Genomic DNA, 12847 nt, shown 5'->3' with positions numbered 1-12847 from the left:
ACAGATATGTGAAAATTCTACTTAAGTACAGTAACGAAGTATTTGTACTTTGTTACAACACTTTCAGACCAACAGTTCAGAAATGTATGTATCCATCCATCCACCCATCCATCCATCCATCTACAGTGGTGGAAAGTAGGACTGGGCAATATATCGATATTATATCGATATCGTGATATGAGACTAGATATCGTCTTAGATTTTGGATATCGTGATATGACATAAGTGGTTTTTACTGGTTTTAAAGTGCCCATATTATGAAAAAAACACTTTTTCTGGGATTTGGGGTGTTATTTTGTGTCTCTGCTGCTTCCACACACATACAAACTTTGAAAAAAATCCATCCATAGTGTTTTGAGTGAGATACGGTTTCTGAATGTGTCCTGCCTTCAGTCTCCTGGTGAGCTGTTCAAAATCAGCTCGGACTGTGACGTCACAATCCGAAACGAGCTGGCTAACCACAACCGTTAGCTCGTAGCGTTAGCATGCTAACGCTAATGCTAACGCTAGCATGCTACCTCGTTCTCAATAGCAAAGCACTGCTATAACACACACAAGTTCACCATAATCTACAAAAGAACTACTTACATGTGCGCCCTCATTTAGAAGTCTCCCAGCTAATCCTGCCTTGTAACTGACCGAAGTTGGAGAAACAGCCTTTCTTTTACTGTCTCTAGAGTTAGCTAGCTGACATGATCTACATCTGAGCTACTGCGCATGTGCGAGTGCAATCAAAGATAGTACAGAAGAAGAAGATGAAAAGAGGTCTCACTCTGTAGCTAAAACAGAAACCAGGTGAAAAGAGGATCTGCAGCAGTGAGAGAGAGCTGTGCAGTACAACAAAAATATGGTGTTTTTTGAAAATTAAACCATGTAAACCTATTCTAGTACAACCTTTAAAATACAGTTATGAACCTGAAAATGGGCATAATATGGGCGCTTTAAAGGCTGCATTATAGTAAAGTGATGTACTTTTCTGAACTCACCAGACTGTTCTAGCTGTTCTATTATTTGCCTTTTCCCCACTTAGACATTATGTCCACATTACTGATGATTATTTATCTAAAATCTAAATGTGAAGATATTTTGTCAAAGCACCAATAGTCAACCCTAGAATATCGCCGCAATATCGATATTGAGGTATTTGATCAAGAATATCGTGATATCTGATTTTCTCCCTATCGCCCAGCCCTAGTGGAAAGTAACTAAGCAGGCTACATTTAATTAAGTGCTGTCTTACATTTTAGGGGACTTACTTTACTTGAGTACTTCTTGTATGATACACTTCTGCAAATAGAAATATTGTACTTTTTACTGTTCAAACTACATTTATCTAATTACAAAACATTGTTGTCAAGTGTGCTTAAACCTTACATTTTTCATACAGTGTGCAGTTAACTGTTCAATTGTATTTTCAATAAAAACTATATTTGGCCTAACTGCTGTTTCCAAAGGCCGTTTTATGCTTTTGCGTCAAATCGACGGCTTACCCCTCTGCATCTACGCCGGACCCTACGCCGTAGACTGACGTGCACTTGTCGAAAAATGTAACTACACGTCGCTCGGCCGTGGCTGGGTAGCGTTGCATTTCCCCCGACTCATTCCCTGGTTCTCCTTCTCCATCAACAACATGAGATCAAGGAGAGGGTTAACTTCTCCTGCTCCAGATCTCCCACCGTGGTCAAAAAGAACAGGGGAGACACTTAGGTTCTCTCACTAGGACTCTAGAGTCACTACTCGTTCCGAAGCTAATCGCCGTCACTCTCTCACTTCTCCCTCGCTCTATCACCCACTCCCCCCACACACACACACACACACACACACACTTGCGCCGGCTCGATGCACACACCAGCTCACAAGTATAAACATCAGGCCACTTACGTAGGCTACGGCGAAAGCGCTCTGCGTGGAGCCTCCGCAGAACCATAAAACTAGAGGTCGACCGATATGGGTTTTCTCAGGCCGATCTTTTGAAATCCGGGTCGGCCGATGGCCGATATATGCTGCCGATTATTTTTGGCCGATATTTGCTTGTTTTTAACCTCTATTTGAAAAATAAAATTTAACACTAATAAGTACTTAAGATACACAAAATTTCTCAACAAAAACATTTATTGAACACTTGAACACCAATCTGCACTTGTATACTTACATTAAACATGTATAATGTAAAAACATATATTGTATAAATAAACAAAACGGGTAAGAAGAAAGAAAGTCAAATAAATTTCAATTAAAAGATAAAGTTTAGTGCATTTATTAAAAACAGCTGAGAACAATAAAATAAATTCACCATTTTAACAATAGTAGTGCTGACACACAGTAGCAACCAGCAGCATTTATTTGTTTTGGTGTTGGCTGGGTGAAGCGCTGCCATAAGGGGGTGGTTTTCTATCATCTTCCCAAAAACTGTCCTGAAACATGTATTTTTGGTTTGTTTTGTTTGTTGACAGACAAAGCCAAATGGACAAAACCTAATTAAGGGGGGGAAACAACTTTAGGCCATATGGTCAAAATTAAATGATTTAATAATAATGTAATAACTTTAACTTATAACAATAACGTATTTCACTAGTAAATTGCTGTTGAACGACAAAAACAACCCCCATAGCAAAAGGGTATTTTACAACAACTTTGAATGCACCGCGACGCACCGTCTGTGTTGTTCTTCAGACAAGTAGCTAAACAACGGCAGCAGCACACTGCTTAACATACTGCTGTTGGATCCTATACAGTGAAATAAATCACACTTTACACCGTTTAGCTGTCAGCATTTTAATTGTGTTTAATCCATCTGCTAGCTAACGGTAGGCTAACGTTAGCTGCTGACGAGTGTAATGTTAACTAGCGTCACATGGTGCGATGTTTCTGTTATTCTAACATTCGTTTTCGGAGCATCAGAGAGCAACGCAGGCATATCAGTGGCGCCGAAATGAGTCACAGAAATCCATGTTGCTATTCGGTCCGGTAGATACGGGTCGTTAAGGCACTGGTGCCATATTAGCAGCGGGTCTACTCTGTACCAACCCTAGCAACGACGCTAGCAAAGCAAAGCCAGTCCTTCACTAGCCTATGGTCTCTTTTAACTACAACTTCTTTCTCTGCATTGAGTTCACAACCCTCTCAAATATAGACACACACACAGAACAAATAATAAAAGTCTCAGATCCACTGTCTGTGATTGCAAAATTCTAGCTTAATTATTGTGACATGACAGCGTGACACGACAGCTATCAATATCCAAAGTAGCCGAGCCGCATCCATGCCGCCTATTCATGTTTTTTCTCGAAGTTAGCAGTAACATGTCATACGTTTTTCATTAAATATATACGACTTCTAAGAATTTAATCCTTACCGTTTTTTCCGAGGAACAGCTCCTTCCTTAGGCACTGGATGAGGTCTGCTCACTCTGCTGGTAATTGACTCTAGGGGCAGCGTGCGTCGAACACGTGTTCCACAACAACAACACCAGGCTGCCCGCAGATGCGCCTGCCTATTAATCGGCTTGATATTGGCCGATGCCTATTATGTAAAAAAAAAAGCCAAAAAATCGGCTGATTAATCGGCCGATTTCGACCTCTACATAAAACAGGCTTTAGCCTTCTCAACACTGCCAGGAATAACATTGTGTTGGGTAAATACTAAATGTTTTGCTTTTTTGGCCTAAAGCTAGTCATATTTGTCTAAAATGACTGAAATCAGCCTATAAACATGTACGTGTCAATGGTAGACTAGACATGACATTTAATGAGATTTACTGTAATTAACACTCAAATATACAACAAACAAACAAAGCATACAACAACAAAAAATCCCAAAATATACATGTTGACCAGAATGTATATATGTTTTTAAAGAGTTAACTGAAGAAGCCTGCACTACATCTTCTGGAAGCTCATTCCATGCTTTTACCGCACAAAGTGTGAAGGTTTTTTTTCTCTCTTTTCAGAGCAACACTTTAGTGGGAATGATTTTATGATTTCCCTTTTTAAATCATACCTATTACTCCAAAAGTGGATGACTGGCTCAGCTGTGATATCATATGTTCTATGAACAAGCTATAGACCTCAATTATGTCTCCTCTGTGTCTGCTGTATGCAAGTTGATAATTGTAAACATTTTAACCTCTCCTCATATGACCTCTCTTTCAGACCAAGAATTAGTTCAGTAGCTCTTCTGAACTTTCTTAATTGTTCTATATATTTTAATTTATAAGGACACCAGACTGAACTTGCAAATTCAAGATGAGATCTCACCAAGGATTTTTATTATGGTAAAAATATTTCCTTGCATACATTGAAAAAAAATTGCCAGCATAGAGTTTGCCTTGATAATTCTTCGCTGAAATGTGCATGTGAAATTCAAGTGAACTATCAACTACTACACCTGTATCCTTTTCCAATTCCACTTGCTAAACCACCAAATCTCCAACTGTATAATTTACTATTATCATTTGAATTCACAATGTGTGAATGTTTACATTTATCGGGATTTAATTTTAGTAACCATGGGTCATACTAATTACTCATGCTATGGAGACCATCTTGAAGATGGGATATGGCAGTGTCCTTGTTAATTCTCCTAAATATTTTTGTGTCGTCCACAAAAAGATATGCATCAGATTGTATCACATTTGGTAAATCATTTATATAGATTACAAAAAGTGAAAGACCGAGCACAGATCCCTGTGGAACTCCAGACGTCACTGGTTTCCAGCCTGTTGTAGTGTTCTCAATAGTAGCCATAGCCCCTAAGTGCATGTATTGAAGTAGAAAATGGAGGAATTTATAAATAGAAAACTTGAGCTGAGTGACTCTTGCTAATTGTGATTTAACAGTTCAGAGGGGAAATGTTAAGTACTGAATTAGGATTACAAAGAGTACCTCCTCTATATTAAATTATCAGACCTAGACTTTTAGATCAGTGGCTCATTTTTGCCCCCGCCCCTTAAACTGGAAACTTTACGTAAATGCTAGTATCACTAAATGGTTGGGATAGACTACTGGCTCGTTTTTTGGCAGTTTGCAGATTATCTGTATCTGCGTTTTATTTACCGGAAACCGTTAAAATTAAATAATTAAAAAGTGTTCTACTTTGGCTCTGCTACAGCTCTGTGTCTGTCCCTCTGCTTCAGTTGTCACTCACCACTGAGTCTGACTTAATGTCCCGCCCATCTGACTCTCTTTGACTGTGTGTTATGTTGAAGTTTCAAATGTATTAAATAATCACTTAAAGCATCTAAACAAAGTTTTGTGTTGGAGTTTGTAACGTTCCAAAATCTTAATTTTGACTTAAAGATTTTCATTTTCACTGTATATACATATCAGTTCCAAATATTTTCGGTCGATCCCTACTAAATGGAGTTCAAAGTTACCCTCAGAAAGAAAGTTAGGAAGGACAGAAGGAGTTACTAGTAGCAACAAGAGCAAAAATGCTTTTAAAAAGTATGACTCAACATGTTTTTCAAAAGCCTATAACTGAAAGGGGAGGTCAGTTTTTTAGACAAGCTTTTACTGCACATGATTGCACGTGCTTCTACAATTTCAATTGAAAATTGCACTGCACTAATTGCATCACTGTTTTTATATAATGGCAACTGAATCAATGTGTGCAAATTAACAGATGCATCAGATAAAATACTTTGTCAAACTGGCGTTCATTTTAATGAGAACAACATTGCGTTAATGATATGTATAAAAATACATGATAATGTAGGCCTATTTGTAATCCACACTGACAAGTAATGACTAACATATAATGCCTGGAAAGTAACATTAGTATCTTCTTTAACCGTTACGAACACACTGCCAAAACAGCTATTGCTTCTGTCTTTTTGAACAGGAGTTTGTGATGATTGTGGTGTTTGGAATGGAGTACATCATCCGTATCTGGTCGGCGGGATGCTGCTGTCGCTACAGAGGATGGCAGGGACGACTTCGCTTTGCCAGGAAGCCTTTCTGCGTCATAGGTGAGTTATGATAGGGATCACACCCTTTTGTTGAGTCTCTTTTGTGGAAACAGACACAGATAATTCCCCTCCCTAAAAAGCTATCTTTTTTCTAGCAGGAGTACCATTTCCTCTCCTTCATTGTTTAACCTTTCAGTTGCCTTCCACTAGCCCTCTAGTGGACCTCAGTTGTGCATTCTGTTAACGCAGTCTGATGATAGACGTAAGCAGGGTTCGACAGCATGCTATTGGCCATAGTTTGCTCGTGCCATTTACAGTTGTGGTCAGAACTCATAAGAACAGAGAGCATTTACGTAATGAGGTTGCATTAGCTGACTTTTTATTCTTTCCACTGTTTAGACATGGATCTCTCAGCTCATTCTTGGAAATTAGGGTGCTCGAGGAAGGGAGGGAGAGCAGGGCATAGAGTTTATGCTGGGTGCCGTGTGCTCCCATCGTCAAACTTTGTAGCGGGCGATGTAGTTTGCCAGCACTGTGCGAATAGGAGCATAACCAAAGGCAGAAAATAAGGTAATTGATAGAGAGGCTGGGAGAATGTGAAAGAGAGCGTGAACAAATGAGAGATAATGGGATAAAGTGAGAAAATGAAAGAGAAAATTACTTGGACTCAGAAGACCGGAGCAATAGAGAGGCAGATGGAGGAGATGCAGGTACACAGGACACTTTACAGATGGAGTAGGTCTAGACCGTCCCACCCTCCCCACCCCCCCAAGCATTTGGTGCGACAATGGCAAGGAAAAACTTCCTTATAACAATAATAACTTTTATTTATAAAATGCCTTTCAAGAAACCCAAGGACATGTGTTTGTGGCTTTGACAGATACAATGAACGCTCAAAATGATGCAGTATTACCAATCACACACATTTGGTGTCTGAACTATACTGATTTTATGCAAACTTTTAAACGGGAGTGTATATTGTGTTAAAATCAACAAACATCTCAACGTAAAATTCTGATACGAAAACTATATAAATTCCTTCTTTATTCTTAACTTTGTTTCCTGTTATACGCAGCAAATGTAAACGCATACATGTTGTAGAATTTGCCTCTGGCCTTTCATATCTTGAATGAACAGACGCAAACACAAGTTTAATTTTCTGTGTGTTTTCCTTGGCTCGGGATTACTTTCTTACATTTAAGAAAACAACCCTGATGATTTAGTTTCAGCTTGGGCTTGGAGAATACACTATTTATTTTTTTAAGATTATTGTTTGGGCTTTTATTGACAGGACAGCTTAAATACAGGAAAGGAAAGAGAGAGGGGGGATGACATGCAACAAAGGGCCGAGGGTAGGATTTGAACCCGCAGCCGGCCTCCAAGAGGCCGCCTACATGGGGCACACTCTACTGGCTAATGCGTATCGATGCATGGAAGTCCTAATGCAATGACCCTGGATCTCGCCCCGCTTCCTTTCTTCAACGAGCGGAACGAGCAGATAGCCTGCGAAGGGCCGCCAGCTTTGTGCAGCTTTTGGAGATAGGTCTGGCTACAGTGCTTATCTATTCTGGGAGGGATTCAGGTGGGGAAAACTCTTTGGCTTGGTCGTATTTCTCGGTGCTAAGCCCCAAAACCAGAAGGGAAGGGACATGCGCTGGGTGCTTTATCCCAGCACTGTACATCTGTTGAGCCAGACTATGACACAGCGCAATGACACTGATAGGGGTTCATAACAGTAAAGTGTTTGATAAAGGGCTGGATCAGTCTAGATTTACATTGCTACGTTTTGGTTTAAAAAAGAATATCTTTTGCTACGTTTTCTCATTCCCCCTGCTGTGGCATTTCAGAGCCCCTAAACTGGAGACATTTGAAAACACTTCTGACCCCGTTTAGGTTTGGTATCTGCGGGTTGGGTTGCAGTCTCAACGGCCGCAAACGGAGACCTTTGGCAACACCGACACTGACGCCAGCGTTTCACCGCCTGATTGGGTCATGACGTCCCGGTCTCTGAGACTAAGCTACTAATGTTACCATGGCAACTACCAGCAACGGGCGGCGTATACAGTACAGGCCAAAAGTTTGGACACACCATCTCATTCAATGCGTTTCCTTTATTTTCATGACTATTTACATTGTAGATTCTCACTGAAGGCATCAAAACTATGAATGAACACATGTGGAATTATGTACTTAACAAAAAAGTGTGAAATAACTGAAAACATGTCTTATATTTTAGATTCTTCAAAATAGCCACCCTTTCCTCTGATTACTGCTTTGCACACTCTTGGCATTCTCTTGATGTGCTTCAAGAGGTAGTCACCTGAAATGGCTTTCCAACAGTCTTGAAGGAGTTCCCAGAGATGCTTGGCACTTGTTGGCCCTTTTGCCTTCACTCTGCGGTCCAGCTCACCCCAAACCATCTCGATTGGGTTCAGGTCCGGTGACTGTGGAGGCCAGGTCATCTGGCGCAGCACTCCATCACTCTCCTTCTTGGTCAAATAGCCCTTACACAGCCTGGAGGTGTGTTTGGGGTCATTGTCCTGTTGAAAAATAAATGATGGTCCGACTAAACGCAAACCGGATGGGATGGCATGTCGCTGCAGGATGCTGTGGTAGCCATGCTGGTTCAGTATGCCTTCAATTTTGAATAAATCCCCAACAGTGTCACCAGCGAAGCACCCCCACACTCATCAGACCAAAGCACAGATTTCCACTGGTCTAATGTCCATTCCTTGTGTTTCTTGGCCCAAACAAATCTCTTCTGCTTGTTGCCTCTCCTAGCAGCTATTTGACCATGAAGGCCTGATTTGCGCAGTCTCCTCTTAACAGTTGTTCTAGAGATGTGTCTGCTGCTAGAACTCTGTGTGGCATTCATCTGGTCTCTAATCTGAGCTGCTGTTAACTTGCGATTTCTGAGGCTGGTGACTCGGATTAACTTATCCTCAGCAGCAGAGGTGACTCTTGGTCTTCCTTTCCTGGGGCGGTCCTCATGTGAGCCAGTTTCGTTGTAGTGCTTGATGGTTTTTGCGACTGCACTTGGGGACACATTCAAAGTTTTCGCAATTTTCTGGACTGACTGACCTTCATTTGTTAAAGTAATGATGGCCACTCGTTTCTCTTTACTTAGCTGATTGGTTCTTGCCATAACATGAATTCTAACAGTTGTCCGATAGGGCTGTCGGCTGTGTATCAACCTGACTTCTGCACAACACAACTGATGGTCCCAACCCCATTAATAAGGGAAAAAAATCCACTAATTAACCCTAACAAGGCACACCTGTGAAGTGAAAATCATTTCAGGTGACTACCTCATGAAGCTCATTGAGAGAACACCAAGGGTTTGCAGTGCTATCAAAAAAGCAAAGGGTGGTTACTTTGAGGAATCTAAAATATAAGACATGTTTTCAGTTATTTCACACTTTTTTGTTAAGTACATAATTCCATATGTGTTCATTCATAGTGTTGATGCCTTCAGTGATAATCTACAATGTAAATAGTCATGAAAATAAAGAAAACGCATTGAATGAGAAGGTGTGTCCAAACTTTTGGCCTGTACTGTACCTCCTGTTCACCCCGGCACGCACATGCCCAGTATACTAAAATGTTCATGAGATATGCAGTTTGGGCGTGTTAGTTTAAACGCAGATTAGTTCTTCTATTCGAGCTAAGAACACTTGTGTGCACGAAGATCGCTTTTGGCTCCAAACTCTGCTTAAAAACCAAAACGTAGCAATGTAAATGTAGCCTCAATGCCACCTCAGAATGTGATCGAAACACGAGGATTTAATGGTTTGTTGGCCACATACGTCATTCTGTCAATCACTTTCCTCACATTTTTCTCTCTACACTTTCAAAGGTAGTGAACCGGAGACTTTCATCTCCAGAGAGTCATTCATGTATTTTTCATGGTGTTGCTGCTGACTTTTCCCACTTTTCCATCTACCTGCTATGGGTCAACTGGTTCATGGTTTATAAGAGAAGCCATTAGACACACCTTGGTTCGTCAGAAGGACAGGAGATGAAGAGATGGTTCTAATATGAGGGAAAACCTCTTGCACAGAGGGAACTAGATAACACTAATCAAGAGTAGAGTTTTCCATTGCGCGTCATTGAAATGGAAGATCTGTTTGTGAGATGAGCAAAGGGCAGTTATTTCTTGAGTCATAGGAGCTTGTTACTTTAGCTGTCTGTGTCATTTGTGGGTTTGGTTTTATTCATTTCATCATTGTGGTTTCTGTGAGGACTTCCTCTGATCAGAGTCAGCCTGCAGGCTGTTCTTATGAACCGTTTGTTCTAGCTACGGAAAGTAATACACTGTATAAGAACGTTCTGGTCGGGGTGGACGCGTGTGTCATAAAACACGACTTTTATGAGGGGGAGCGGAGTTCGTGTTCCACGATAAACACAAGACTTTCACCCAGGAAACAGGTGTTTGTGTCTCAGGATTACTACTTAAAGATATAATAAGTGATGTTAATCCAATACACTTTTTGTCAAATTCAGTGAATGTGTCCTCAAGGTCACCTAGCTCTCTATTTTCAGTGTGCGCTGAAAAAAATCCGGTGTTAATCCACCGCCCTGGCTGTATAAATGGAAAACAAACAGAAAGGAGCGCACAAGCCACAAAACACTATTCCAACCAATCGGCATGGCGGCAACAGTTGATGGCGAAAGGGCAGCATGGGAATATGCCGGCCGGCCAGTAGTTATCTGCCTGTGAATCTGGGGGGCGGAGATCTGAAGGGGGGGTTGTATTTGTTTGGCAGTTGAGTTCAAACATCAACAATCTTTGCGCAGAATCACTTACTGCACCTTTCTGAAACCTGTAGAGCAGGGGTCTTAAACCTTTTTTTAATCCAGGGACCCCTAAACTGAAAGAGGAACCGAGTAGTATACTGTATACAATTGGGCCGAATGGATGAAAATGAATGGAAATAATTTATACATCATGTTTTAAAGTGCTCATATTATGCTTTTTGGCTTTTTCCATTTCCTTTACAGTGTTATATATCTTTTTTGTGCACGTTATAGGTTTACAAAGTGAAAAAGCCCAAAGTCCACCCCAAAGGGACTTACCATCTCCAACAGAAAGCACTGTTCACAAACCGCTCCAAACAGCTCTATTGTAGTCCAGCATTTACTTCAGAGACAAACGTGGGTCACTTTGTAACACATGTTATAATGTTCGCCTAGCTGCTAGCGTGGCACACCCTCATACTCTGCTTCTGACTGGCTAGCAGTACTTACTGCGCATGTGCGACTCCCAACAAATATAGAACAGAAGTGAGATGCCTCACTCTGTAGCTAAAACAGAGAGCTCAACACACAGGGTGAAAAGAGGAGCTGCAGCAATGTGCAGTACAACAAAAATATGGCGTTTTCTGAAAATTAAACCACACACACTTATTCTGGTACAACCTCTAAATACAATTATGAACCTGAAAATGAGCATAATATGAACACTTTAATGTTAAACATACATGTGGAAAGCACAGACAAAGCACAGTGAATCCTTAAGCTTAACTCTATGGCTACCATAGTGGCCACCTTACCTAGTAAACATATGTTCAATGTGTAAATTAAATGTTTTCACGAATAGGCCAATTTATCTTTGCTTTTAATATTTTTAATTGAAATTAATGTCAATTTTCAGACATATTAAAAAAACTTTCGAAAAATGATTTTTTAAACATAATTTGGCGGCCCCCCCTGCACTAACTTTGAGGACCCCCTAGGAGATTATAATCTCAGTGACATGCAGTGTAGTTCCATCTTAAAAGAATGGCACTATAGCCTATCACTGTAAAACCTTTCACTGTAAATTTAATGTACAGTAATATACTGGCAGCAGCTTCGCCAGTAAACTACTGTTTATTACAGTAAGCATACGGTTTTAAAATGTAAGGTTTTTATTTCTGTAAATAGACATACAGTTTCTTTACAGTAATGTACTGGCTGCAGTGTAATTCCTGCCTTTTCCTTTATTACAGTAAATACCTGTAATCTGTAACATTCGCAGAGAGTGCTATAATATTGTTTTCTCCCAGAATGCATGATCCTGTATAACATTAACATTAAAACAGTAAGATACTGTGAGAATTGAGCTGTAAATTTAAATCAAAGATTTCTTTCCCACTGTCCTGTTTGTGTCCACACAAATATCAATGTGGTTGCCGGGCGACTTATCCGAACATATAAGTGCATATAGGAAGAGTACACAATACATTGTTGTACTGTTGATGCCCATCCGGATTATATCAGCTCCAGGGATATGGAACCGTTGTTGGGATAATTTGCCACAGTGAGGGGTGAGAGGGAGGCGACCACAGTGAGTTGCTGTTATTTCAGCAACATGATAGACATCAAGCCAGTCCCACATATTCTGACCTCCAGGCTTGGATGAGCCATCCTGCCTGTCTGTTTAAAGGGCCAGTCTCATATTGAGATCAATATTAGTATGATATACTTGCCTTTAGGTCGGACTTTTAAGCTATCAGAGGGAACACTTCTCTGCTCCTATGACAAGTCTTTTTCATTTCTTTTTCGTCTCATGTGCGTAAGCGTGTGCATTGTATTTATAGAATTTTATCCTGGGGGGAATTACTGTTGTTTCCCAGTAGTTGGGTGATACAAATGTTGCTTTTGCATCACAGAGTCTTAAACCAATAATTTGAGTCCACGCTCAAATGTAATGAGCTCAGCTGGCCTGAATTACATGAGTGTTCATCAACAATGTAAGACATATGAAAATAAAAGATATAAACACAAAGATGACAAAAACGTTTTTAAAATGCAAAATGCTGGATAAAAGCTCTAAGTCATATGTATACAAAATAACACAGCAGAAGCCATGTCCTAAAATATTATTTCCATTCAGTAAAATATACTAGGACATTTATAAAACTAAAATGTATGATGCCTGGATAGCTCACCTGGTAG

The 12847-nt window shown here is 40.3% G+C and overlaps 1 protein-coding gene across 17 annotated transcripts in view; it reads left to right on the top strand.

Moving 5' to 3' along the window:
• LOC120560464 (potassium voltage-gated channel subfamily KQT member 5-like) overlaps positions 1 to 12847 on the top strand; it is a 193540-nt gene that overhangs the window by 138296 nt on the left and 42397 nt on the right. For 9 of the 17 annotated variants that reach the window (XM_039803056.1, XM_039803048.1, XM_039803092.1 and 6 more), the window contains exon 3: positions 5842 to 5968. In XM_039803056.1, coding sequence (XP_039658990.1) covers positions 5842 to 5968 — 127 coding nt within the window. Of the gene's footprint in view, positions 1 to 4216; positions 4274 to 5841; positions 5969 to 12847 lie in introns of all 17 variants that reach the window. The other 8 variants (XM_039803015.1, XM_039803071.1, XM_039803029.1 and 5 more) reach the window with 1 other exon arrangement.

This window comes from Perca fluviatilis, chromosome 1, assembly GCF_010015445.1.
Source record: "Perca fluviatilis chromosome 1, GENO_Pfluv_1.0, whole genome shotgun sequence".
Lineage (NCBI taxonomy): Eukaryota > Metazoa > Chordata > Actinopteri > Perciformes > Percidae > Perca > Perca fluviatilis.
This window is presented reverse-complemented; position numbering and strand designations above follow the sequence as displayed.